The sequence below is a fragment of the Coturnix japonica genome, chromosome 1 (genome assembly GCF_054131305.1).
Source record: "Coturnix japonica strain WE chromosome 1, WE-NBRP24, whole genome shotgun sequence".
Lineage (NCBI taxonomy): Eukaryota > Metazoa > Chordata > Aves > Galliformes > Phasianidae > Coturnix > Coturnix japonica.
Genome location: NC_140663.1, coordinates 36,598,878 through 36,624,638, shown reverse-complemented (window position 1 = coordinate 36,624,638; position 25,761 = coordinate 36,598,878). Strand labels below are relative to the sequence as shown.

The 25,761-nt window shown below is 35.1% G+C and overlaps 1 protein-coding gene across 11 annotated transcripts in view; it reads right to left on the bottom strand.

Moving 5' to 3' along the window:
• Positions 1-25,761, bottom strand: part of METTL25 (methyltransferase like 25) — a 60,566-nt gene that overhangs the window by 28,136 nt on the left and 6,669 nt on the right. For 7 of the 11 annotated variants that reach the window (XR_014942802.1, XR_001553892.3, XR_014942808.1 and 4 more), the window contains exons 2-5: positions 24,684-24,848; positions 20,361-20,461; positions 15,561-16,178; positions 12,941-13,085 (exon numbers count right to left, since the gene is read on the bottom strand). Coding sequence is in view for 8 of the 11 variants with exons in the window: in XM_085537796.1 (XP_085393922.1) it covers positions 12,941-13,085; positions 15,561-16,178; positions 20,361-20,461; positions 24,684-24,848 (1,029 nt within the window). In the remaining 3 variants the exon portion in view is untranslated. Of the gene's footprint in view, positions 1-10,580; positions 10,702-12,940; positions 13,086-15,560; positions 16,179-20,360; positions 20,462-24,683; positions 24,849-25,761 lie in introns of those variants that run through there. The other 4 variants (XM_085537822.1, XM_032443754.2, XM_085537815.1 and 1 more) reach the window with 3 other exon arrangements.

Below are 25,761 nucleotides of genomic sequence, written 5' to 3'. Positions count from 1 at the left end.
CTTTTTCACTCAACACCGTCTAGGTACAAAGGCCCAGGTAAAACATTTTAAACCGGAATAAATGCAAAGTCTCATATTTTATCATCAGCTGAATAGGACTACATTTTCTACAAAGTAAGTCAGATTACCATTTTCCACTTCTGGGAACTCAGTGCTACTAGTCATTTTTAATATGCTGTCAGAATGAATTTCTTATTTCTTAACTCATTCCTAGAAGTCATATGCTATTTTCCGTCCTCTAATTATTTAGACATTTTTGTAAGACCTCCAGTAAAAATGCTGTTACATTTTTTAGAGATTTCAGCCTCCTTCCATCTTGAATAACTCTTTGAATACTGCAATAGTAATGGCAGAGACCATTTGGAGCAACTGTACTATTTTGAGGTTTGTTTTCTTTTTCCCCACTGTATTTAAGTTCCACGTGAAAAAGAAGACAATAAATACAGACATCTGGGATATTGAGACTTTATGTTGGGTAGTAAAAAATTAGAAATCATAGCAAATGTATGTATATATGCATATATATGTGAGTGTGTGCAGATATATGTATATATATATATATAAATGTATATCTTTATTAGACTTCTTTCATTGTGATTTAATTTTGTCTGAATGAAGAAAAAAGTCAGGTAAGCTTCACTGTTGTTCTCACTGTATTCTAAGACTCACTAATGCTCTTAGTTTTACAGTGAACAGTGTTTAAAAGATATTTATTAGAGGATTTTTTAACAAAATAGCTAAGTCTAGGTTGGGAACAGGATTTCCAAATATAGAACACTGAATGTTATTTATTAATATTTCTTTTTCATATCAGACCTTACGTAGATCTTAACTCTGAGCAACATGCTACTATTTCTAGTATGTTAACATTTAAAATTTACATATCGCATAATTCTAACACAATACAGTTTCTAAGAAACATCAGAACTAATAGGTTTTTCTGTTAGAACACAAATAAGCTTAACTAGGGCTCCACACTGTCATGCAGTTTCTTACTTTTTTTCCTTTGTTATCGCCTCATGAAAACATATTAGCATTTACGCTTCTCATCTTTTTACTCTCCTGCAGTTCCTAACTGATCCAAATTACTCTGCTTTCTGATTTGCATTCTGCTAGAGAATTTTACTGAAATACCGCATTGAAAACTATTCCTAAATTCATTCTGGCAGAAACAACCCAAATATTGTAACAAAACAATGCCTATCCCAACGGTTAGTGAATAATTAATGAGAAAGAATAAATAAACCAGGGCTTTGTTTCTCTTTTGTCATATTGTATACATTGATTATAATAGCTGCTTTGAAACTCTTCATCTGTTCTTTATGAAAGCAATACAAATAAATTAGGGTAAGTGGCAAAGCACTATAAAATAGAGGATTCTGATTTTTTTGAAATGTATTTTATTTTTCTACTCTCAGATTTCAAGATTTTATAGTATATACATAGTTAAAACAATGAGAATTACTTTCTGGTAATGAGTTCATCAGGTTATAAACAGTACATGGCAAAGAGAAGGCAAAAATATGTTTTTAGTATACAGGCTGAATTTCCAACTTTACTCTCTATCGTTTCTTGTTTAAGAAACTATATTCTCCTTAGAAAAATAACCAATGCTTATTTCATTCCTAAACTTTATCTTAGGCAATTTGTTACTGAAATGCATTGAAACACCAGTTTCTTAAAGTGTTTCAGCATGAGAACATAGCTGCAGGAGAATGAGAACTTGTTCTATTTACTTAGTACTGTCAAGCTGATTGTACGCCCACAGCTAGTGCCGTACTAAACCACTCACGCTGTAGTTTTTAGTGGCAGTTATCTTGTACTTACCTTACAAATCACCATTAAGACTGAAAGCACTTTCTGTATTGAACTTCACCTATGATTTTTTGGCACTTACTTCAATACAGAAAGGCATTAAAGCTTTAAAATGTTCACATTTAATATTCGATTTTGGAATGTATTTTAGGATGGTGTATTATTACCAGTACCTAATAATACCATTCAGAGAATTATCACTGCATTATCTTGTCACACTTGAATGCTTAAATACATTTTTGTCTGTTACCGGTTAAAAATTGTGTTGCATACAAACATTTCCATCTCCATTTATTTATGAAGTGTGATCAGTATCAGCTCATATAAAATATGGCATGTAGCAATGTATACACTTAAAAGAACTTCTATTTCCTTTTTATACGCTCTTATCTTTTGTTTTATTCCATTAAAAAAGTAACATCTCCTTCACAACTGCTATTATTTTGACACTAACATCTATTTCAGTTGACTTCTTCTGGATGTGTTAGTGCCTCATCTTTGTTCATAATTTTTCTCTCCAACATACAAATTCCACTACAGTTATGAAGTATAATTCCCCAGTTTCCACCTATACTTCTGTATGTGATTTCAGTATTGAAGACGCTTAATTCTCACTGGTTCACTGAGTTGTTTTCCGAAGGGTTTTTTGATTTTTTTTTTTCTTTTCATTTTACCAGTTTCAAAGCATGTAAAACCTGGAGTTCAACTGCATTTTTGTACCTCATATCCAATGCACTGGAGGATCTACCACCCCATTCTGTGATCAGGGAAGGAAAAAAAGCTAAAAAGATTTATTTTTTTATTTTCTTATTTTTTTTAATCAACAGTATGTGATGTCTCCATTTTGAATAACTTTTGGGCAGCTACAAAATACTTATGACTAGAACAGAGGAGTGCCAATTGTACAGAAAAAGCACAACTGACTGAAGATCAGACACAGCTGTCAGTGTGAGGTAATTGTACAAAGACTGCCAAGCACATTGAAAAATCTCTATATTAATCATATACTTGTTGGCCAATAACATTTCAGGATTCTCGCCAAAGACAAACAGAGAAGAGTAATGTGATATGGCACCTAAAGCCCATATGTGGCTGAATCCACAAGGCTGGCACTAAGAACTGCTCTTCAGCTGTCTAAAGCCAAGAGCAATACCTAAGAGGTAATAATTGAGTCTGGACATGTTGATGGTCAAGATCAAACAATCTTAACAGACAGCACTAAAACATCCTTTCTACTCTAATTTCTTGTGCTTTGTCTTGTCATTCCTACTTTACTACTTGAAGTTGCTAGAAAATCAACGTGTCCTTAGGAGTGTTAGATAACTGGTCAAACTGCATGGTACTGCTGAAACATAGAGTGGCCTGGGGTGGAAGTAACCTTAAAGAAACCAGTTCCAATGCCTTGCAGTGGGCAGAGTTTCCACCCATCAGACCAGACTGCACAGGGATCCATCCAACCTGGCTTTAAATGCCTCCAGCAATGGGATGCCCACAAGTTCTGTGGGCAACCTTTTTAAGCAACTCATCATTCTTAGTCCACACAAAAGGCTGTGTGTGGACTAATCCAATCTAAAAAGCCTTAGGAGCATCCCCTTCTTCTTCCAAGGAATATAACCAACATTAGTATAAGTGTACATCTAAAGAAAATACATGCAGAGCTCATTTGACATGAACACTGTTTTCCATTTCCCTTTTTCTGTTTTTTGATTAAACTTTTTTTAAGAAAACTATTAAGATTCCTTTTAAAATATTCTTATTAAAATGCTCCTTGCAGATAAAGTGATTTTTGTTTTTATTAGCCAGAACACAATAAAACATGATTAATAATAGAAATATATTACTGAAACATGAAAGGAAGCCTTTAAGGAAAACAAGTGAAAAATGACAAAATGGTTACTGACAGTTTTATGTCAGCACTGGTATGTCAGCAGGGGCCATATGAAGGTACGGAGGGATCCCTGCTTTTCCAGTCTCTCTACCACTTGCAAATTCTTGAATAATTTACAATCTAAACAAATGAAAGTGCAGTGAGGATGGAGATGACATGCTCAGAAGTAGTCCTCTGAAGAAGCCTGGTTTCCCAGGAGACAACAGTTCATTCTGGTACTATCAACAAACCCAAGAACTGCCATAAAAATTGAGGTTAGTAGGTGTGAAAGGAAATTAAAACAAATTCTTTGCTAGCGCTGTATTAAAATACTGTTTTTTAGAACTGCTACCTAATTCTAGGAAGTTATCGCTAGCCATATTAAAAATCAACAACAGAAATAAGAAACTAATTTCTTCTAATGTTGAGGTATACTGTAAATCTAACTCAGACATCAGGGGAATTAAAAAAAAAAGTAGTCACTGATTTGGAAATACATTACATATATTAAATACTATGCTATGCCTACTTACATAAAGATTCAAAAGACATTAGTTATTTTCCAAACCCACTGAGTATTTATTAATAAAAACAGCATTATATTTCAATAATCAAAACTATAAATATAACATTGAAAACATTACAGTTATGCAAATTCCAGTGTATTAACTGGAAAATAAAATTACTCCTAATTTGTAAGTAAGTTAAATTAGTTCAAAAAAAGCTTGTCTTTATTGATAAATACATTACTTATCTCTAATAACTCAAATAAAATGGAAGTAAAGGATAAAATAATCCATAAACTACCCTAAAAATGTAGTAGTGAAAGGAATAACCCTTTGTATAAACTGCTTATACTGTGAATAAATATTTTTTGTAATTTTCTGACATGTAAAAAAACATTTTCTTAAACTGGAAAACAGATTATTCTACAGTTACTTTTAATGAACTCCAAAAAAAAAAGGGAGATGATTTTCAATACCAGTGAAATCTTCTTCTTACTCTAGACCTGCCTACCTCCTTTACTTAGAAAAGTCTCCCACTGCAGCCAGTTACTGACTTTTTGCACCGCTGGACATCTCTTATAGCACTCAGCAAGGCATGACACAAATCTGAGAAACTACAAGAATTTGTATCCTAAATCCCGTTAGGAAAATAGGAGAAATAAGTACAATATATGCATAGTTAAAATATATAACTATCCTTTTAATGTAGCCAGTAACATCAACAGAACTACATTTTCTACCTCCTTTCACTTCTCCTCATCCCATCTGCTGGCAAATATATGATTTATCTTACTGAAGAAAAGATACATTTTGCTGTAGAAAATATAAGCTTATGCCTAAATAGCTGTAGGAATGGATATACTATGATACTCTTGTAATGCATTCGGAGTCTCCTACATGACAAACCCTGTCCAATTCAAGCTGGAACTGGCACTCGGAGGTCACACTGTATATTAATTTTTTCTCACTAATGCCCTGACCGTGCATTACTCCACGAGAATACTTTGCTTAAAGGAATTCTTCTGAAGTAATTCATATACTAGAAATTGTGTAGCCTGGAGACTGAAGGACTAGAGTATATTTATGTTGAACATGTAACAAAGATGTGTAGAAGGCAGTTACCTGAGACATAAAAAAACAATAATTGTCACTAAATTTGTGTAATATAAGGGAAATAACTACAGAAACTGTAGTTCAACATGAGAGAAAGTTTCCCAGTGTTTTCTATTTGAAAGTGGCCTTTGTTTTCTAAAGAAACTTTTCCATGTTTTACTTCAATTTGAAAGATGCTTTCTATTTGCTCTTTCTTGTCAGGTATGAAAACATGTTTGTTTGACTAGGTTGGTATTTAATGCACAGTGTAAAAGATTTTATGTCAAAACAAAAGGTAAGCAATTATTTTATAATTATTTTTTGAAAGACTATTATTACATTCCTACAGATGTTATTGAAGTAAGTGGTGTATCAAACATGTGTTGTTCATTATTTTCATGCCATTTTATTTCCACATAGCTCATCTTAGAGTCCTTAATAATTACTGGAGAAACAGGCATTAGTTCAGATCCCATAAGCTCTTTGCTCTTGACAAACAAAGGCTGTCACTACATGCAGACTGTTCTTAAACAAGCTCAGGAAGGAACTACACTATTCTGACCAGAAGAAAATATACAGTGACACATCCCAACAATATTACAAATACTAGAATCCAAATAGGAATGTAATCATGCTTCCAAAATGTTAAAGCTTCAGTAATTCTTCTGCGCTCGGGGTATGATTAATCTTTTTGCACTTGGTCACGCTAATAGTTATTATAAGAAAAGTGAAAGGTTTTCTTCTCAGCCGTGTCATTTATATTATGTTCTCAATACACTTTCCCCATTTCAAAGTGTAAAATTGTTAGGGTATTATTCTGCTTCTCCTTGAAAGAGCACAAAGAATTTAACTGAGCTTTGTACAGTGACAGAAGAGAAAAAGGTTATTAACAGATAACTTTCTTAGGTATACATTACTACAACAGGCAGAGGCAAACAAGATGTTTTTCTTTCATGAGTTGTAAACGTAAAAAGTAATTCTGTATGTTCTTTTGAGAATAATTGTATAGATCTCTATTTTTCTTTATTTCTAATCTCAGATCTCTTTAACCTTTTCCTCAAACGGAAACAGAACTAATTAATAGATAGTCCATAAAACTAATCGAAGACCTGCTGAAACACTCTGAAAAATAAGTTGTTTTAGTTCTTCCATGGTGCTCAGTAAAACAGCAGAATCTCAATCTACATCTACTGCTTTGAAGAGAGGAAAGGAACTACTTAAAATGATATTTTCCTTTTGTGGGAAAAACTAGAACTTCCTTTGGTAAAGATTTCACAGTTCCTTGAGATTATATTTTTCCTTAAAATCACAACACCAAAAGGGATTTCTCTGGAAATAGAAGTGTTCCACCATTTCAGAAAACAGAATCATTTGTCTCTTCAGAACCTGAATGTATGGCATGCTTTAGTTATTACATATTATAGTAAGCCTTGCTTTCTCAATTATAATCACCTACTGTGCACACACACTATAAATTGTAAATGTGAGATAGTTTCAGAATTTAATATATTTTTTATGCATTTACTCACGAAAAATACCCTTGTAATTGAAATACATAATGCTGTCATTTAATGTCCATAAAACTTACCTAGTTAATGTTTTCTCAAGTTTCATATATTTCTCATGGCCAATTTTGATAGAAAACACCTGGGTTTTAGTCACTAGTCCGGTCTGTCACAAATTCATGGAAAGGTGCCTGGTGCAGCAATAGCTAAAGATGCCTTGGAAAGGAAATCAAGCTCTTTGATCTTTTGCTTGGAAATGTTTTCTTGTGTCGCCATGGTATCAGTGATAGCTATTTTAAGACACGGGATATGGAATATCTTTGAAAATATAGCTAGGCAACATATAAATCATCTGCACACTAATACTTCTAAAACAGTGACTAATCTTTCCATATTTCAGTGGAATGGAGTGATATTAAGTTTGTGGATGGAATCCTTCAGAAAATTCAGTTTTGAAGTTTCTGTCTGCAGACTCCAGCTTACTCAAAGCCACTGCAGTTTTCACAAATCTAATAAAGTGTTGCACATGAATTCCAACAGTCCTTTGCATCCCTTTCAGATCCCTTAATTATGTTCATTAGCTTTTAAAAACTGACATGTAATGAAATCTTATATGTACCTAATATGAGCGTTAGAGATTAAGTCTTCTGCAAACAGTTTGTTGATTTCATCCAGAACACCTTGCAGATTTCCTGTAGAGCTCTAGAATTCCTCTGCCTGGCATTTATCTTTTCCTTCCTAGAGTAGAGATGTGCTGTTGGAAATCCTTATAATCCTTATAATAGCTGACATTCACAATTTGCAGTACTAAGGCTAATTTGAGAAAGAGGTTCTGATAAGTCCGCTATCAACGGATCTATGATTATATCTTTATCTTGTATTATGAAATGCTTATTTATACGCAGCTATTTACCTTTGCATGTTCACGTGTTATTTTCTCAAAACAGAGGATATCAAATGAAGATTTCAGTACTGACTAGATTGGTAGTGATGTGTTTCAGAGAATGGATAGTGAGAGGGAGAGAATACAGAAACACATCAATTCCTTTGTAAGCAAAGTCAGTTCTAGGGAGAAAAACCTTAAAATCGTAGTTATCATTGTTAAGGAATAATTATAGTCCATGTCGTAGAATCATGCTAGCTGAATGTAGGACAAAACAGCTCCCTAAAATCCTGAAGAGAGGAACGAAGGTTTTGTTTTCTTCAATAAAAAAATCATTTGCAGACTGTATTTTTCCATAAAAATCTGCCCTAAATAAATAAGTTTATTTGAATAGTCTCTAGAAAAATCCTTCCTATTCTGATGTCATGGACTATCAGAAGCAGTAACAGTGAAGAAAAACCCCTAAGGAGTACATTATAGTAATGGCAAGGTGCATTTAATGCATAGAAGAATCTCTGTACAATCAGCCAATTCTTAAAGAAAGTCAATCTAAAACTGCTTAGAATTCTCTGATAACTGTCATAATATTCCTTATTAACTGAAGTTTAGTATTTGATATGACTTCTAACATCTGTGAAATTAAAAGACAACTGTCTCTAAAGTCAATGGCTTCCAGTTTTTTGTTTTTTGTTTTTGTTTTTTTAATTGAGCATCATTTGGAAAGTATACAGCACCTTTTGGTTGTTGTAGTGAATAACAAATGAAAACAAAGGCTCTCATGTTCTTAAGAGTTTGAAGTAATTTCCAACACTGACTTATTGAAAGGGAAGGGAAGGGAAGGGAAGGGAAGGGAAGGGAAGGGAAGGGAAGGGAAGGGAAGGGAAGGGAAGGGAAGGGAAGGGAAGGGAAGGGAAGGGAAGGGAAGGGAAGGGAAGGGAAGGGAAGGGAAGGGAAGGGAAGGGAAGGGAAGGGAAGGGAAGGGAAGGGAAGGGAAGGGAAGGGAAGGGAAGGGAAGGGAAGGGAAGGGAAGGGAAGGGAAGGGAAGGGAAGGGAAGGGAAGGGAAGGGAAGGGAAGGGAAGGGAAGGGAAGGGAAGGGAAGGGAAGGGAAGGGAAGGGAAGGGAAGGGAAGGGAAGGAAGGAAGGAAGGAAGGAAGGAAGGAAGGAAGGAAGGAAGGAAGGAAGGAAGGAAGGAAGGAAGGAAGGAAGGAAGGAAGGAAGGAAGGAAGGAAGGAAGGGAAAGAGGGAAGAGAAAGAGAGAAGAAAGAGAGAAGAAAGAGAGAAGAAAGAGAGAAGAGAGAAAGAGAGAAAGAGAAAGAGAGAGAGAAAGAGAGAAAGAGAAAGAAAGAAAGAAAGAAAGAAAGAAAGAAAGAAAGAAAGAAAGAAAGAAAGAAAGAAAGAAAGAAAGAAAGAAAGAAAGAAAGAAAGAAAGAAAGAAAGAAAGAAAATCCAGAAGAATTTAGCTTATTTGTAGATATTTAGAAGGATATACTGTATGCCAACTGCTAGATCCAAGACTATGGCATCCGTTCTCATCCATTTCGCTCCCAACATATTCACAGCAGGACCAACAGCACACTGAATCGAGCAATTTTATATTTTTGCTATTTTTAGAATGTAAGAGAAATACAAGCTATTAGTTCTCAACTCCTCAGGAAAAAAAATAGCCTTCCAGTATCCAGCATGAACCAATAGTCTGCCAAAACTAGCTTAGTAATATTTTCTTGATATTTTGTCAATTTAAGTCTCAGACTTTTAAAAGCTATGTTAGGCATTGAAACAGGTAAGTTTTCTTCCCATGTGTATCAGTTAATCCCATTTAATAAAAAGTGAGAAATCAATTTTTCATTGGCCTCAAACAAGACTGACTTTGGTATTAAATAAAACACAACTGCCAAGCAATGTACAGCACATTTTTTTCAACTTATGGCAACTGTCAGTCCACAGCAGCTTTTGTGTGGGCTGGCACATCTGCTTTAACTAGGCTTACAAGAACAACCATCTGCATTTGTGTTAAATAAAAGGAAGCATAAAAGATGGAAAATGTGCTACTTTGGTAGTGCTGGGGATAAGTGTTTTCTCTGATGCAGAACATGACAGGCAGAGGTTTGAGGCAGACACTCTCAACCTTCTTTACAGTAAACACCTCAAGATAAACCAGGCAAAAGCTTAATATATATATAAAATCAAGAAGTTACTTACATACCTAAAACAGAAAATCCTCAAAGCTACTAAGTCAAGATAAAAACAAGTATAAAATTCTTTATAACAGAATGTCCCACAGTGGCCTCACAGACAAACCCTCTCATATTGGATTGATTTCAAACAATTGTGACTTCCTCTGTTCCAGTAAATTCTGCACAATTAATTTGGTCTGCTTCTTAGGAAGTTCTTCTGTCTGTCACCACAGAGTCCTAGCTCTAAGTCTGCATCCTAATACTCTCACATAAGGCCTGCATTAGCTTCCCTGGCAGAGCTAGTGGAAGTGAAGCACTACCTACAGTACATGGACCACACAGGCAATCTGGAAATACACAAGTCCAAGAGACCAGATGGGATGCATGTCAAGAGCTACGGGAAATCACTGATGTCACAAGAAGGCCACACTATCATCTTTGAACAATCACATCCATCAAGGGAGGTTCCTGATGACGGGAAAAAGGTCACACTCTAACTTCAGTTCTCAGGAAGATTATGGAACAAATCTTGGAACAAGGAGACTGAGAACAGCTGAGGGTTCAACATGAATCAGCAGTGTGTCCTGACAGACAAAAAACCAAACTGCATTTAGGTTGAATTAATCGGCACAGCAAGCTGGTTGAATTAAACAGCACAGCAAGCTGGTCAAAAGAGGTCATTCTCCAGCAGGTGGACTATAACATGGGTAGAAAACTAACAGTATTTCAGTGCTTACCAGAGTAATCAACAGGTTCAGAGACGTGAATATTTGCTTTCTTTAGCACTTGAGAGACCATCTAGAGTTTCTTTGGGCTCTTCAGACCCTTGCTAGAATGAGTTCAGTTGGGACTACAGGGCTGCAGAGAAGAAGGAAGAACTACCTTAAGTTTTCTCCTACCCAATGGAAAGGAAAAGGTTAAACCAGACTTTTTCTGGAGTTGCACAGTGGAAGGACATGATCCACTTAAGCTGAGAACCTCAGAAAAAAAAACTTGGTGGTAAGGATAGTCAAACAGTGGAATGGGACACTGTATCACTGTTGGTCCTTGTATCGTTACCCCTCCACTGCACATTCACCAACAAGTCATATATTATATGTCCCCTCCAGGGGAATATGGCAACAACATTTTAATAATGCCAACAGTAATAGTAAAAAAAAAATAAATATTCTTTAGTATTATTCTAACTTCAGTGTTCTTTCCCCCAAAAAGAATACTGTGATTTCCTTTTCCTCTGCATAAAGAGTTCTTTAAGAGTAATTTGCATCCACCAAGTAAAGAAAAACCCAACAGCTAAAAATTCCAATGCACAGTTTGATTTCATTTCCATACCATTATAAAACTTCGTGCACATCTGTTTCTTTGAACTTTGAATGGGCTATCACATCTGATGCTTTGGTTGTGTCTGAGTAGCAATATTTAGCAGAGCTTTACGTAATGATCTGGAAAAAGTAATCATTCAACAAGTAGAGCAGGAAGATGTATCCTCATTGCAAAAACAAGAAACTACCAAATGTTTGAGACACACAAACTGAATGAAGAGTGTCAAAAAAGTTCATCACTTTTTAAAACTTTAATGTAAAGGAACTGTGTTTTACTAATTGCATTTCTAGAATTCAAATACAGTAAAATAAATTTCAATTGTATCCTTTCCTTTTTTTTTTTTTTTTTTTTTCCAAATGGTAATTTGGAGCATTGTGATATAATTGAAATTAATAAAGTCCAAAAAACTTTCCAAACTGCAGCAGATCCATACTGTGAAACGTATGTAAAAAGATTACTAAAACAAGAAACAGCTAGCATGCGTTGCAGTCAACCCATGGCTAGACCTTAGCTTGCTGATCAGCCAACTGTTACAGAATAGCAGCTGAGCTCCTCCTGCCTTTCCGTCCATAGAGTTCCCTGAGACAGATGAAATAAACTTTGCCAGACAACCTCTTCCCAAATTTGGTTGATATGCTTATCAGTTTCGTCTTCAGCAGATGGCCATTTAGACAGCTTAGCTATATTACACTTGTTTGCTCAGAAAAGCCAGCTACTTCATGCTTTTCATTGTGGATCAAAAACAAATGAGCTAAACAGAAATGAAGATGTTAATGCACTTGTAAATCTATACAGTGTTTAAAGTAGGTATAGAAGGTGCTGTAGAAAATCCTAGAGAAAAGAGAGCATTGGATAATGAAGCAGAAAGTGATGTGACATGATTTAGCTGTAGCTTAAATCCTTTTTTATTATCTTATACCTGAACACTTTTGTGTTGATATGCAGGAAGTATTAAATCAAACAGAAAAGAGTACTTCTGTTAGCAATGACTCCATCCCTGTTGACTGCAGGGACAGCAGACAACAAAACAAGCACAAGATCTCCATGCTAAACCAACTAATCCAGCAGTTCCTTCTACTACGGCAGGCATTCACTACATCTGCGCAAAGATCATCTGTAACCTCCTATTGTTTGAAGGCTGCACAGAAAGGTAAAGAACTCACTTTTCAAGCAAAGATATCTGTTTTTTATCAGAAATAATAATAAAAATTTGAAGGAAAATTCCCTTGTGGCGTGAATCTTCAAATAATTTTCAGCTTGTCTCACTGAGAAAAGCTATTAAACGTGTTGTTTCTTAACATTCTAAGATGTCAGAGCCCCAGAGCACAGCATTCAGATGAATGTCTTTTAGAGTACATTACAAGGACTTAATTCTGCTTATAGTTGTACATGTACAACTCAACATAAATGGATGCTGCACGCAGACAGCCAAAGGCAAAATCTGGTACAAAACATTTCAAAAGGATGAAAACACTGGCCAAAGAAGTCTGCACATTTTATGAGTGAAGTAATGGAATAAAACCAGCTGTATTCATAACCACATTAAAACATTCTGCATTAATGTCCCTAATTTCAGTAAGAATATTGGCAATATTGGCATAACAGGAAGGCTACAGGGCATCCAGGAGTGAATGACCCACATAGTATAATTAAAATAAGTACTAAACAAGCCATTGGAAAGGAAAAAAAAAAAACATCAGGAGGTTATTAATTAAAAGGTATAATATTCTCAACATGCAAACTGGCAGCCACAAGTAGAGCTCAGAATAATTACCTTCTTGGTTTTCATACTGTTCTGACAACAGATGGTAGCAGCAGCCTACACTGCAAACTGCTTTGATTTCAGGCTTGGCAGTAAAAATTCGTAGTGTGTTTGCAGCAAGGTCACCACATGTATGCAGACCCACCATTATACAGTCCTAAGAAGACAGAAAAAAAAAGCACAATTTAAAGCATCTCCCTGTGCAACTGAAAGAGTGTGAATAACAACAAAAGCCAAACCCCAAACATACTGTAAAGGCTTATTCATCTACGAGGTTTAAACATACAACTCCATGACATCCCCAGGTGTTCTGTTCCAGAATCTTTCTAGGCATAAGAAAAGCACTCCAGATCTAAGAAAACACAGCATTTATGTCCTTTATGAGGAACCAGACTGCTCCGTATTTTGTTCATCTATGGAGCTTTGTATCTCTATACATTATCTCTAAGAGGAAGCAAAAGCTCAGGACTGTGAGCAGCCGCCAGTTAACTGCATGGGAGGGAACATCTGCGTGACAACTGGACACCAGCCATTTTCTCCTAGCTTTCCTGTCATAATTTTTACTACCACTGCTACTTCCTTTTCTTACTTCAGATTGACTACTGTAACACAGTCAGTTGGACCGATCTGTGGCATTTCTGCTACTCTGAATTGCTGAAAACAAAATCACTTCCTAAATAAAAAGTTAACTTAAAGTGCAGGCCCTTCTTCATCTGCTTTGTTACTTCCAGAACTGTAGCTGTACTGTGGTGTGCCTACAAGAGTAGATTCAATGACAGATCAGCATTTTCTTCCCTAAAATAAAGAACTTCAGATACTCTGTTCTTCTGTCCATTTTAATTTCTGGTTTCCTTTTTCCCCAGTTTCCTATTTCCTTCTATTTCACCATCCAAATTACCCCTCTTCTCACTGTTCAGAACAAGACTTTTCCAGCACTGAGACTGGGATGGTGCTTATTGCTGTGAATTCCAACATTCTGTTGTGAGAACCTTTCTGATTCTATGTATTTATTTATTTATTTATTGTTCTGTATTACTTTGTGTCTGTATAGTACACATTTGTGTGAAACTCTACAACCCCCCTTTTCTTCCTGGCTTTTTCTTTTTCACTCTGTGATACTTCTCTGTCTACTTGCCCTCTCCTTGTCTTAGCATTCAGAATTTTTTGGAGGCAAAAGTTCAGATCCAGTTCAGCTTAGTTTTTAAAGACGTTTTTTCCTGTTTGTCAGCTCCAGCTCACCATTCTACAAAGCTTTTTTTACACACAAAATAGAGCAGAACAATATTGGTGTCTGGAGGCTAATGGAAGATACTGCTCTTGCAAAAGCAGAATTTAAACTGCTGCATTAGAGAGGTTCTTTCAGAGGAAAGTGAGTGGAAGATGCCTACCGCATGCCATCCATTCCATATCCAGGAAACACATTACAATGTTCAGAATCTCTGAACAATATGAGTGTGATCTGTCTGGTTCAGGCACGCTCCCGGACCATCCCCGACTTCAGTGAGGTTACCTAGGTGTAACTGAAAACACTTTCTGGACCATTGGCATCAGCCCAGTAAAATTTGTATCTTATCTTGTCTTGGGCTATAAACAAACACACATTTCCACACCCGCATTTCATCAGCAGTTCAAACACATTTCAGGACTTCATAAACCAGTAAATTTTACCCATCCCACTTTTTTTTCCCCCCAATTTAGAAAAAAAATGAGGAAAAGAACCACAGTTTATGGTTAAAATAATAAATGTAAATGTTTGTAAGACTATTTGCAAAACAATATTTCTAAAACTTCCAAAAATATTTTAAAGCCATTTTAATGACTGTATAAAGTATTTTAATTATGCACATTCATCAAGCATAGCGTGCAGTCTGACTTTTTTTAACCACAACAAAGTTTTTACTTCTTCCAGTTAAGTTTTTTTAAAGACAGGTGGTGATGGAGAATTTTTTCTGTCTTTGAAATCATACAAAATACATACTAAGAGGATGTAAAATTTAAATGTGCAAATGTAAAGGCAGATGCTTTACCTACTGTTGAGAGAGGTATGATAATTAGGTATTTAAAGAGTAATTAACATAAACATGTAGTCCTAAATTAGAAATGAAATACACATTTGAATATATGAATGCATACAAGTTTTCATCTTTCCAAAAAAGACTGACTATATCTACTCAATCAACATACGCCAGCTCAGGCACAGCTTCTAGACTTGCATCACTGTCTTTGGGCAGCTGAGTTTGGACTTGCATGTATAGACATAGATCCTGACAGCTAGCAGATTACTAAGTACTAAGTAACATGGAAAGGCCAAAATATAAAAAGCACTGTTTAAATATATGGCTCATTATAAACTCGTTATGTTGAGTACTGTACTCAATAAATTACATCATGCCTTCAGAGTTTTACTGCAATTATAAAAATATAAAACTATAAGAAATTTCAGGAAAACTGAAATTCCAGTGCTTAAGATATTTGCCTCCCTGGTAAATAAAAAACTCTTTGTAACAATTAGAGGTTATCTATTCACAATGGTAAAATACTAGAATATACTAATATGTATGCTGTTAATTTTGACATGTGACCAGCAATATAAAGACAAAGCAAAATATATTTCAAATATTAATGATATAACCTCTAAATCTGTTATGATGTCACTGAGTTCTGTTTCCGCGCTGATGTAGGAGGTCAGTGGAAAATAAAGGTTTGATTCTCTTGACTTGCTCGCTTTAGCCTTGATAAATGCCATCTTTCTTTGTGCTTTTTCCTCTTCACAGATTTCCCCATAGTTACAGCGGGATGAAGAAAAAACATCTACAGCATCAGCAGGCAGAACATTGAGAACAGCAAGAGCCTCTTCAGAAAGCTTGCTCTCGTCAGACTGTGCCTGTGCCAAATTGATTTCAATTTGTTTGCTGGTCTCAGATATAGCTACTTCTGTGAAAACACAAGAAGGAACTGAGTCTTGGGTACTCTCTTGATCCTGACTTTGAAGAGTGCTGTTATTATTTAAGGGTTTTTCATTGATGGCTTTACATTTAACTTCATTTTTCATTGGCTTTTCCAACCTCTGGGTTTCAGAATTGGCTCTTGCTCGACTCTGATAAGTTTTCCAGTGTTTCTTCAATTTCCTGTTCCTTTCATGAGCGCCGTTAGTATTGGTTTTCGATGAATCGATTCCATAAACTTTTAAGTTATATTGCATAGACAAAAATGAACTCAGGTAGCCCTTTCCAGAACCTATATCAATCACCTTGATAATGGAGAAAAAGGAAAAAAGAAAAAGAAAAGAAAAAAAAAAAAGAAAAGAAAAAAAAAGCACCATATTAATGAGCAAGAAGACACATTTCAATTAAATGCAAAATATTCCCTTAAAAAACTAAGCGTAGATTTCATAATTACTTTATCAGTTATCCCTTTTACTTTACTTAATCTGCCTTCTGGTGCACCTCCTGACTTCAAAAAACAGAATTAAGTCAAAACTGATTTCCTCTAGAAAACAGACAGTGCAATGCTTATGCACTGCACATGTCCTGACTCTTCTGGAAAATACTTTCAGTGTGTATTTTGATATAGAACTTCCTTCTGTTAAAGAAAATAACTGTAAATCACCAACACTATAACTTGCCCTTGCCAAATGGGGTTAAAATACAGAGTTAGGAAGGGAAGTGTTCACAGGACGTTTAGACACTTAGGAGACAGCTAAACTAAGCATAAAGAAAAAAAACAGATCTTCAGATTCAGTGCTTAACGTAATCAATTCAGACGCGACCTAAAGAAAGACATGCCATATTAATACTGCCTCTTATGTCAGAACACTTATTTATGCTTGTTGCTTTTTTTTGTTAAAGTAATCCATACAAATCTGTGTAACAGAAGGATGGTTTTGTAATAAAACAAAGGGCCTGATATATCACATGTGCTTTCCATTGCCAGTTCTGGAGGAAGGTGTGAATAGGAATAATAACTAAGTGAAAGTTAAGTTTCTCTCCCAGCTGATAGCATGAGATACTTCAAGTGACATTTCTTTAAAGGGAAGGAAATCAGAACATTCACTTCCATTCAGTTATGAACCAAAAATCATATTGAACAACTACAAGGACTTTGTTTGTAGATGTTCCTGGAAAAGATTAACTTGAGAATGTTTCTCATGTCTTGTTCTTGGTCTGTTGAACATTCATAAGGAAGTTTAGATCGACTGTATAAGTGCAAATGCCAGAATATACTACAGGTATCCATCTTAAACACAACTGCATATGTTTTAACTAGGTAGGAATATGCAGTACAGAAATATCCTGACAGAAGTGAAAAAAAACTACTATCATCTATTCTAAGAATATAAAATGGAATTAGGAAGAAAAGATTAAACAAATGGCACTATAGACTTATTTCTCAGAATATACACATCTACACTTCCACAAGGCATTTTAACTACTTCTGTGAAGTCAGTATTTGGACAGAGAATTACTGAATACTCCTGACTCATACATTTGATCTCTAGTGGTTATAGAGACCAACTGCTGTGTCTTTAAGACTTTTTTCAGCTGTTTACAAGTGAAAAGGATCACAGAACAGTTTGTGTTGGAATGGACCTTAAAGATCACCCAAGTGCCCTGCCAAAGGCAGAGAACAGACCAATAGATAAGGCTGCTGAAAGCCTTGCCCAAACTGGTCCTGAACACTTCTTGGCATAGGACATCTATTCTCAGGAAAAAATAACATATCGTTTAATTAGCACTGGGAGATCAGTTCTGAAACGAGCAAATTTTGACTAAAAATGTGACGATCTTGTGCTAAACAAACAGAGTGGACAAAATAAATCCTTGTTTTACCTTCCCTTGATGACATAAGGAAAGGTAATCAGTAACCCACAGCAGATCTGCCAAGCATGAACATTTAAAATGAAATTTCCATGATATAATGCACACCAAAGGTCCTGTCCATAGTGAGTTGGGTACTATGTTTAAATGCATTTTCTGGCAGCACAGTCAAGAACTCCATACGCCTCACAACATTTCCCAGCTCCAAATCACAAATGTAATGGACGGTGAATGCAGAATTATATCATACTTGCAACTTTTGTTGGACATGCTGCAATTTCCAAGGAAAACTTTCACAAATGCATTAAAGAAAACAAATGTGCAATTAAGTAAAGAATTACTACTGGCTTCTTTGCACAGTATAATCAAGAACTTCTTTCTAAAAAGTTCCACTTGTATGAGGACAATGATGCTTTAGAGGGGCAGTAAACAAATGAAAAAAACCTTTAATTAATTTGCTTTAATGTTTTGATTTAAATCATTAATCTCAAAGTAATTACAGTAGTAATAGAATTTTTGCTTTTATTTTCATTTTTACTATTTATTTTAGTATACTGTAAAATACCACAAGAGGACAATATGCTCTACTGCCCATTATACATCATGGTACGAAGGTGAAACGTAGGGCATTTTTCAATCCATCAGTGATCTGTAATATCTGAAAGAAACACCCTGAGGACACGTGCTATTGTAAAACGTGTGTTGTGTTTTTAATTAAATGCTATATACATTTTGTTTTGCCGAGTAGGACAGAAAAAAAATCAATAAAGAAAACACTCTCCTAAAACTTTACAATTCTTATATTGTTTTAAGTTGAAAGGTAACCAAAACAATAGAAGTTGCTTTTTAATAACTGAGAAGGAGGCTTTTCTGTTTTTGGTTTTTTTTTTTTCTTTTTTAACATGTACTGGAAAGCTCTTTTCATATATTAGGGATTTGTAACTTTGAACAAATAAATTCTCTCACAGTATATGACTAAAATGGAAAAAAGTTAATATAAAGCAGTCAGCATTTCATATTCAGAGATATATTGCAACCATATTTTTCATTAAATGATACGTTTTTTTCAAAAAATAAACAGAAAATAATCCTAAAGATACTTCAAGTCATCTGATAAAAGTGCTTAATCACAGGCTGAAATTGTAGTGTATTGACAGATACTTAATAATTGTTAGTTTGAGATTTTATTAGTAACCAGCTACATCGAGACTTAGGTGAGGTCATTAAGGTGGCTCTACTTTTTCACTCTCTGATTATGGCTTTTTCTTTCCTCTCATTCATGAATCTCTTGGGAAGTATTTAGAATCAAAATGAAAATGCTATATGAAACACCACCAATTCATCTTCCAGCAAATGCAGAGAACATTTGGTAACGCATTATGTGCAAACTACACTTTTCTAAAACTTTTTCAGTACATGAAAGTCTTCAACACTTGAACAGCCGACATCTGCCTGAAGCAAAAGGTAAGCAAGGCAAAAAATATGCTAATGAATAGGTGAATTTACTTTTGTGCATCTGTTACTAGTGCATTTTCACCGTTTATAGAGTTGAACAACTTTATGGTTGCTCAGGGCATCCACATTTGTCATTGTGGCTGGCCCCTGACGGAGCTACTGGAGAGACTTCATTCCATCTCTGAATGACCGCAGATGCTCACAGATTGCGACTCATCCAGCAATAGTTGGCCTTAGATGCAGTTCTCTGTTTACTTGAGATTCCCAGTTGTAATGAGGAGATTGCCTAAAACTTTGCCCTCTGCAGCTGCTCCTTACACAACAGACAAGTCAGAGGTCAGAGTTTTGATCTTCAGTTTCTAAGGACACTGGAGACCTGACCCAAATCTATGAAGAATACTTCATCAGAACATATTGCTTACATTATCTGAAATAAACTCAGCCTGAGCAAATAACATGTGTCTAACACATACAATGTGAAATATGGTACCGAAAAAAGTCAAGTGTTGTGATGCTTGTGTTTTGCCAAGAGGCCCATTAGTAAACATCTACATGGTTTTCATGCAGCAGTGACTTAGTGAACTATGCAATCCCAATGACATTAAGAAAAGGGTAAGTTACAGTTGCATTTGGGGAGAAATCCTACAATTCTTCACCATCCAAGGATGAACTTGCCATCTGATGCATGTACTTTCAAAATTCCTCGGATTATCTGCATTTTTCCCTATGTGATATTTTTCCCTATGTGGTACTCCTGTGTGTCTCACACGTAAAGACTGAAGTTTTGCCCTCCTACTGATGCCTAAAGTAAATTGCCAGCAATAGAAGGCAGCAAGTGAAACAAGGCAGTGCCTGTACATAGAAAAAAGCAGTGCAATTTTTAGCTAATCAATATACAGAGGGCAAAATAATTTCTTACTTCTTTTTTGAGTCATAAAATGACTGTGGCTCTCTTAAAAGCAGTTCCTTGAGAACAACACATTTATAAGCAAAACTGCCCTTCAGCTTGCCCTTAAAGGCTTTCCTTTAGCTATTATATATAATATATAGAAAAAAAATCAAAGCAGAAGAGGAAAAATATCAAAATGTGGTATTTGAAGAGAGTAAAGATAATAATTCGGAAGCTACACAATAACATACATTAAGAAATGCTTTCTTACCTGTTTTAAACCACAATACTTTGCTATTTTGTCTACCAACTCTGACATTGCTTGTACTTCATGCGATTTCTTATTATTCATAAACTCATCAGTTTTGATACCTGCATTAGATTAAGAAAATATATACACATTGACACAATCTATAATAATAAACATTTATGATCAATTAGAATAATTTCCAGTCTAAAAGTATCTCTAAGTACTTTTTATACTTTAAGGGCAGTACTTTTTCATTAAAGCACTAAGCAGTGACAAGACTAAACTCTGAATGTCAGATACATTTAAACAAATCAACACTTATAAAATAGTACTTTTAGTTTTTTAAAAAACTATATCTAGCACCTGACCAGATATTAGTCACAAACTATTATCAAAAACCTATTTTCTTTTACTTTTTCATTTATATATATATATATATATACATCATTTATTATTTTTATCTTTGCACATACAAAATATAAAGGCAAGGACAATTAAAAGTCACATGGTGTTGCTTGTGAATTCTCCAGATTTGTTCACAGTATCAAGTGGGAGATACCTCAAATAAAAGTTATGACGATGCTGGTAAAATTTATAGGAAGATGCAGTGCTCTTTTTCCCTTTATTTACACTGTAGGTAGATTACAGAACTGCTATATGTTTTCAGAAGAAAATGACTTAAAATATGTTAGAGATGAAATCAACCTCTACCACCAGCTTACATCTCTACATCCCTCCAACTAAGGCGTAGCTCAGAAGCAGCTCGCTTGTGAGAAACCTTATGAGTTAAATTGATAGTGATTTTTGTAAGTCTAGGTAAAGGTAGAAGAAAGAGGACTGCTACTGGTGAGCATGTTCTTAGAAAACAAAAGAGATTAATATTTTCCCCTTTTTTGGTTTTTGCACAGTATGTGTTCATCTGTCCAAAATCTGATCATTAGGCAAAATCTATGTTCATTCCTTGATCAGACCATGCTGGGAACAGAGCCAGGAGCATTACTTATTTAAAAGAGAGTGGGGAATTGCACTGAGCTCATGAGAAACCTAATGTTTTCTCTATTTCTTGAAAACCCACAGGATCTCTCAATTTCTCAAACATCTGTTTTTTTTATAATAAACTGCTATGACAATTAAAAATCTAACGACTGACAAAAGAAAACAATAGCCTAAAATATTCTTAAGCAAAACAAAACAAGACAAAACAAAAAACACAGAAACAAATATTTTGCTAAAGTGTTCACTAAAGATTCTCATTTGCTTTAAAATGGTGAAGAGCTCTGTGGCCTCCCAAAAACTCTTAATTCGTTAACTATTTCAAGTGAACAAAAAAAGAATAGAAAAAAAAATAAACCTTTTTTTCACTTCTCTTTGAACTTTTTGGATAAGCTCAATACAAAAAAAAAAAAAAAAAAAAAAAAAAAAAAAAAAAAAAAAAAGAAGCAGGAGGAGAAAATGAAGAAACAGTTATTAAATATTTTTAAAGAAATGGAAGATTTATTTGCCTGGTCTCCAAAGCAGCGCCTTCACTCTAAGCCATCGTCACATATCACACCTTCTATCCTTTGCTATAATACAAGATCAAATGACTGACATGGTAATACTCTGCAGCAGAATTTCAAACAGTACTTAAGCCAAAGCATTTAAAATGCCAGGGGTAAATCCAGAAACAAGACCCAACTTAATGGAACTGAGATTCCAGGTAAAAAAAAATAAAATAGTGTGCTCACACCTACACATATATTTATAACCTTAGTTACTAAAGTTTATAAATTACTTTTAGACCTATGTTTTGCACTGCCTAGATTTCAGTGCATGGCAATTTTCACTGCTTGCAGAAGATTACTTTAGTAAGTTTTATTTTTGCTGGGTTTTCTGCTAAATGTTGACTGCGACAGCTTTTTGTTTGTCTGTTTTTAAATTACTTTGACAAACAAGCAGACATAGGTCAATCTAATAGGAAAAGAAAATGTCTATTTGAAGTCTGGTTTAGATGCTCAAAACATCCTTTTGTGACATAAGAAGAAAGCGAGGCTCAAATACTTTACAGAAGTACAGTGGATGTCATAGAGTAAAGGAAAGCTTAATGTACTGAAATGTTGCTTGTTTATATTGTGAACCCAAGCATAAGCAAATGTTTTCCAGTTGAAAAACTGCTTTAACTCTACAGTGCTAGTTGTACCTACATCTTAAGTTATGACGTAGATCAAGTGAGGGGAGACTGCCTTTCATATATGCCTAATGCAGATCTTCCAGATCTTTTATACCCTTGCTATCTGTGGAAATTTAGATATACTAGGTTAAAAAGAATTTCTCAGTCCACTTATAATTTACAACACTATCTATACAGAAGTTACAGCATTGTAATTTATCTTCATCGGCCAAGACTGGCAGGGACTGGGATGACCATATGCTAAAAATCATTGAAACAGTCCATGTAATTTAAAGATTGATTAATAATTATTGCATGACTATTACACAGGGCATAAATATGTCGAAAAGAAAGTACTATTATTTCAATATTATAGCAAGCCTCTCTCCTTACATAAGGAATATAAGAGAAAATGTCCTTACTGGCTTGCTCTTCTTGGGCCAGTTTCTTCTGGATCCTTGTGCTCAACACAAGTAACCCAGTGGGGCAATGAGGGCCACAGGGAACTTCATTAGGAAGGAATGGAAAAACCACTTCACATTCAGACTACACTTAAATTTTGGAACTAAACTTTTCAGGTAATCATTCTAAGTAAGAATAGTAGTATGTCTGCATCAATATGCTGAAAAAGTTAAAGAACTATGCAAGCACTTAATTTATGCATGTAAGTTAATTTAACTGACACTTTGCCAGTTCAACACAAAAGTTTTGAATTATAATACCATTGTATTAGTTCAGAACATTAGAACATTTTGTTTTCTCAGTGAAGTACCATTAGAATTACTACACCAAAAACCCCGATCCCAGCTACCCAACAAAGCAGAAGTCCTTCAAGACACAGAACAAAATAATTAGCAATTGCCTCATTTTATGTTTCATTCTGTATGAGAAAAAGATGAAAAGAATCCTTGTATTTTTGCTTGAGAGAGCTAATCCAAGCATGAACTCAAGTACATGCATAACAAGGAAGAACGACAGAATTACTGAAAATTAAGCAGAACACAGAATGAGAACATAATGAAAATGCTAATAGCCAAAAAGTAATCAAAAGAAAAGCAGCACACAGCTGTCAAACAAGGAATAAAGGTTTCAGGTGGAAAAATAGCAGAAGGAAAGAAGTCAGGAACTAAACTTACAGCAAGATCAATGCACAACAAACCATTAAGACTATTTTAGCTACTTCAGTAATTCTAAAGAAATCTAAAACTGGGGACACAAATATGAAAAATGGCAAAACTGGAAAGAGAAGACTGCTGCAGAAAATAGGTGAGATGCCTAATGTATCTAATGTTACTATCACTTAGAATGGGAAACATCAGAGGCATTTTAATTTATTACAGAGAAAAAACACACTAGAAAGCAAAGGCTCTGTCTCTAAAAATATAATGAGAAATCTTAATGATGATGACAAACCTATGACTGAGGATTCCATAAAGAACAGATGCAGCGAAAATGACAGCAGTCAAAGCATAAATATAAGTTCATCATCCAAAACAAACAAACAAGCAAAAAAATTAGAAGGAAGACTTCCAATGTAAAGATACCATCTTGAGAGTTTTCAGACTCTTCAAATACAGAAAAATGAAACTGCTCTAGTTTTAGGACACATATTTGGTACTGGCCCAAAAAATACAAAATGAATATAATCAGTTATTTTGAAGTACCAGACACTTACTGGGCCATATTCAGTTAAATGCCCATGCACACGTTTAACAATTAACAAAAGTTGTGCGGAAAAAAACAGCACCTGAAGAAGTATGGCTGCCTGACTTCAGGTCAGACGTAATAAACAAACAAACAAACCACAAAAAAACCTCAAACAGTAGTAGCACTGATAAACTGTGTTGCTGTGGGAGAAGGAAAACAAAGGGAATTAATGAGATATTTCATCTGTATGTGAAATAATGAAGTGCCTGATTGCCTATCTCAACCCCTTCGAAACAGGGAGAATCAAGGAAAGTCTGAATTCTGCCACCCCTCTGCTGAAATTTAAGCACAAGAAGCCACTTTCTAAAAAAACAACAATAAATTATCTAAGAACAAATGATATTTGAAGTTGAGAAGCATGTAGGAAGGAGATGAATGTAAGAACAACAGCAACAAAAAAGAAACCCACAGAAAACCACCTTCTGGAACAAAAACTCTGCAGATCCTGTAGTGAGAGAATAAAAACTGAAATATAAATGCAAATATACCACTTGCTCCTTGGCTTTCTCCTCTCAGCGCTTCAAGTACCTCTTCTAATGGAGTACACACTCCAAGGTTAGGCAAAGAATAATGCCTGGCAGCCAGGGCAAATAAGTGTACATTGATAAGCTTCTTGGAGTTTTCACAAAACACATCAGAAAATGTGTCGTCATCTGTATGGAAAAGAAGAAATTTCTATCAGAAATGCTTAACACCCCTGCAGCAGTCTTCTCATAGAACAAAAAGCAATAAATACATGGTAACAGACAGAAGTAACAATTTATTTTGCGTGCAAAAATTTGCTTTTATTCTACACTTATTTTTCTCCCCTTTCCAAGTGCAAGTCAAGATTTGCTCTCAGCCGAACTAGTGCAAATGTGGAAAACTATTATTTTAGCAGAGCTATTTTAATATAGCCAACAAGATAATTCAGTAAACATTATCACTTCTGTTTACAAACGTGCTCATTATGCTTTTCCTAGTTATCTCCATTTGACAATATATATACTATTAGATATTATTTTATAAGAACCGAAGCTGTTCAACATAAGAAATGTTTTGACTTAGACGTATTACGTTTGTGTCATTTCCAAGCTGCTTTGTGGCTGGCACAGGCTGCCCAGAGAGGTTGTGGATGCCCCGTTGCTGGAGGTGCTCAAGGCCAGGTTGGATGGGGCCCTGGGCAGCCTGGTCTAGTATTAAATGTAGAGGCTGGCAGCCCTGCCTGTGGCGGGGATTTTGGAGCCTGATGATCCTTGAGGTCCCTTCCAACCAAAGCCATTCTACAATTCTATGATTCTATGGTGAATCTGCTGGGAGAATTAAATTAACTTTTATTACCAATCAGGTTTGAGCCAAAGTTAAATTCCAGTGCATATTTTGTTTGACTGAGGATGAAACATTTCAGTCTGGCATTAGTCAGTTCTGTAGAAAATGTTCCCTTTTCAAAAATGTACACCTATTTTTAAGCGAAACATACATTGGTAAGAATCACTTACTAAAACTGAGATTGCTTTGTATTTTCTAATTCCTGTGTTTTAGCTAAACATGTTTGCTGAATTCTATATAGTTTTGGTAAAAGTAATT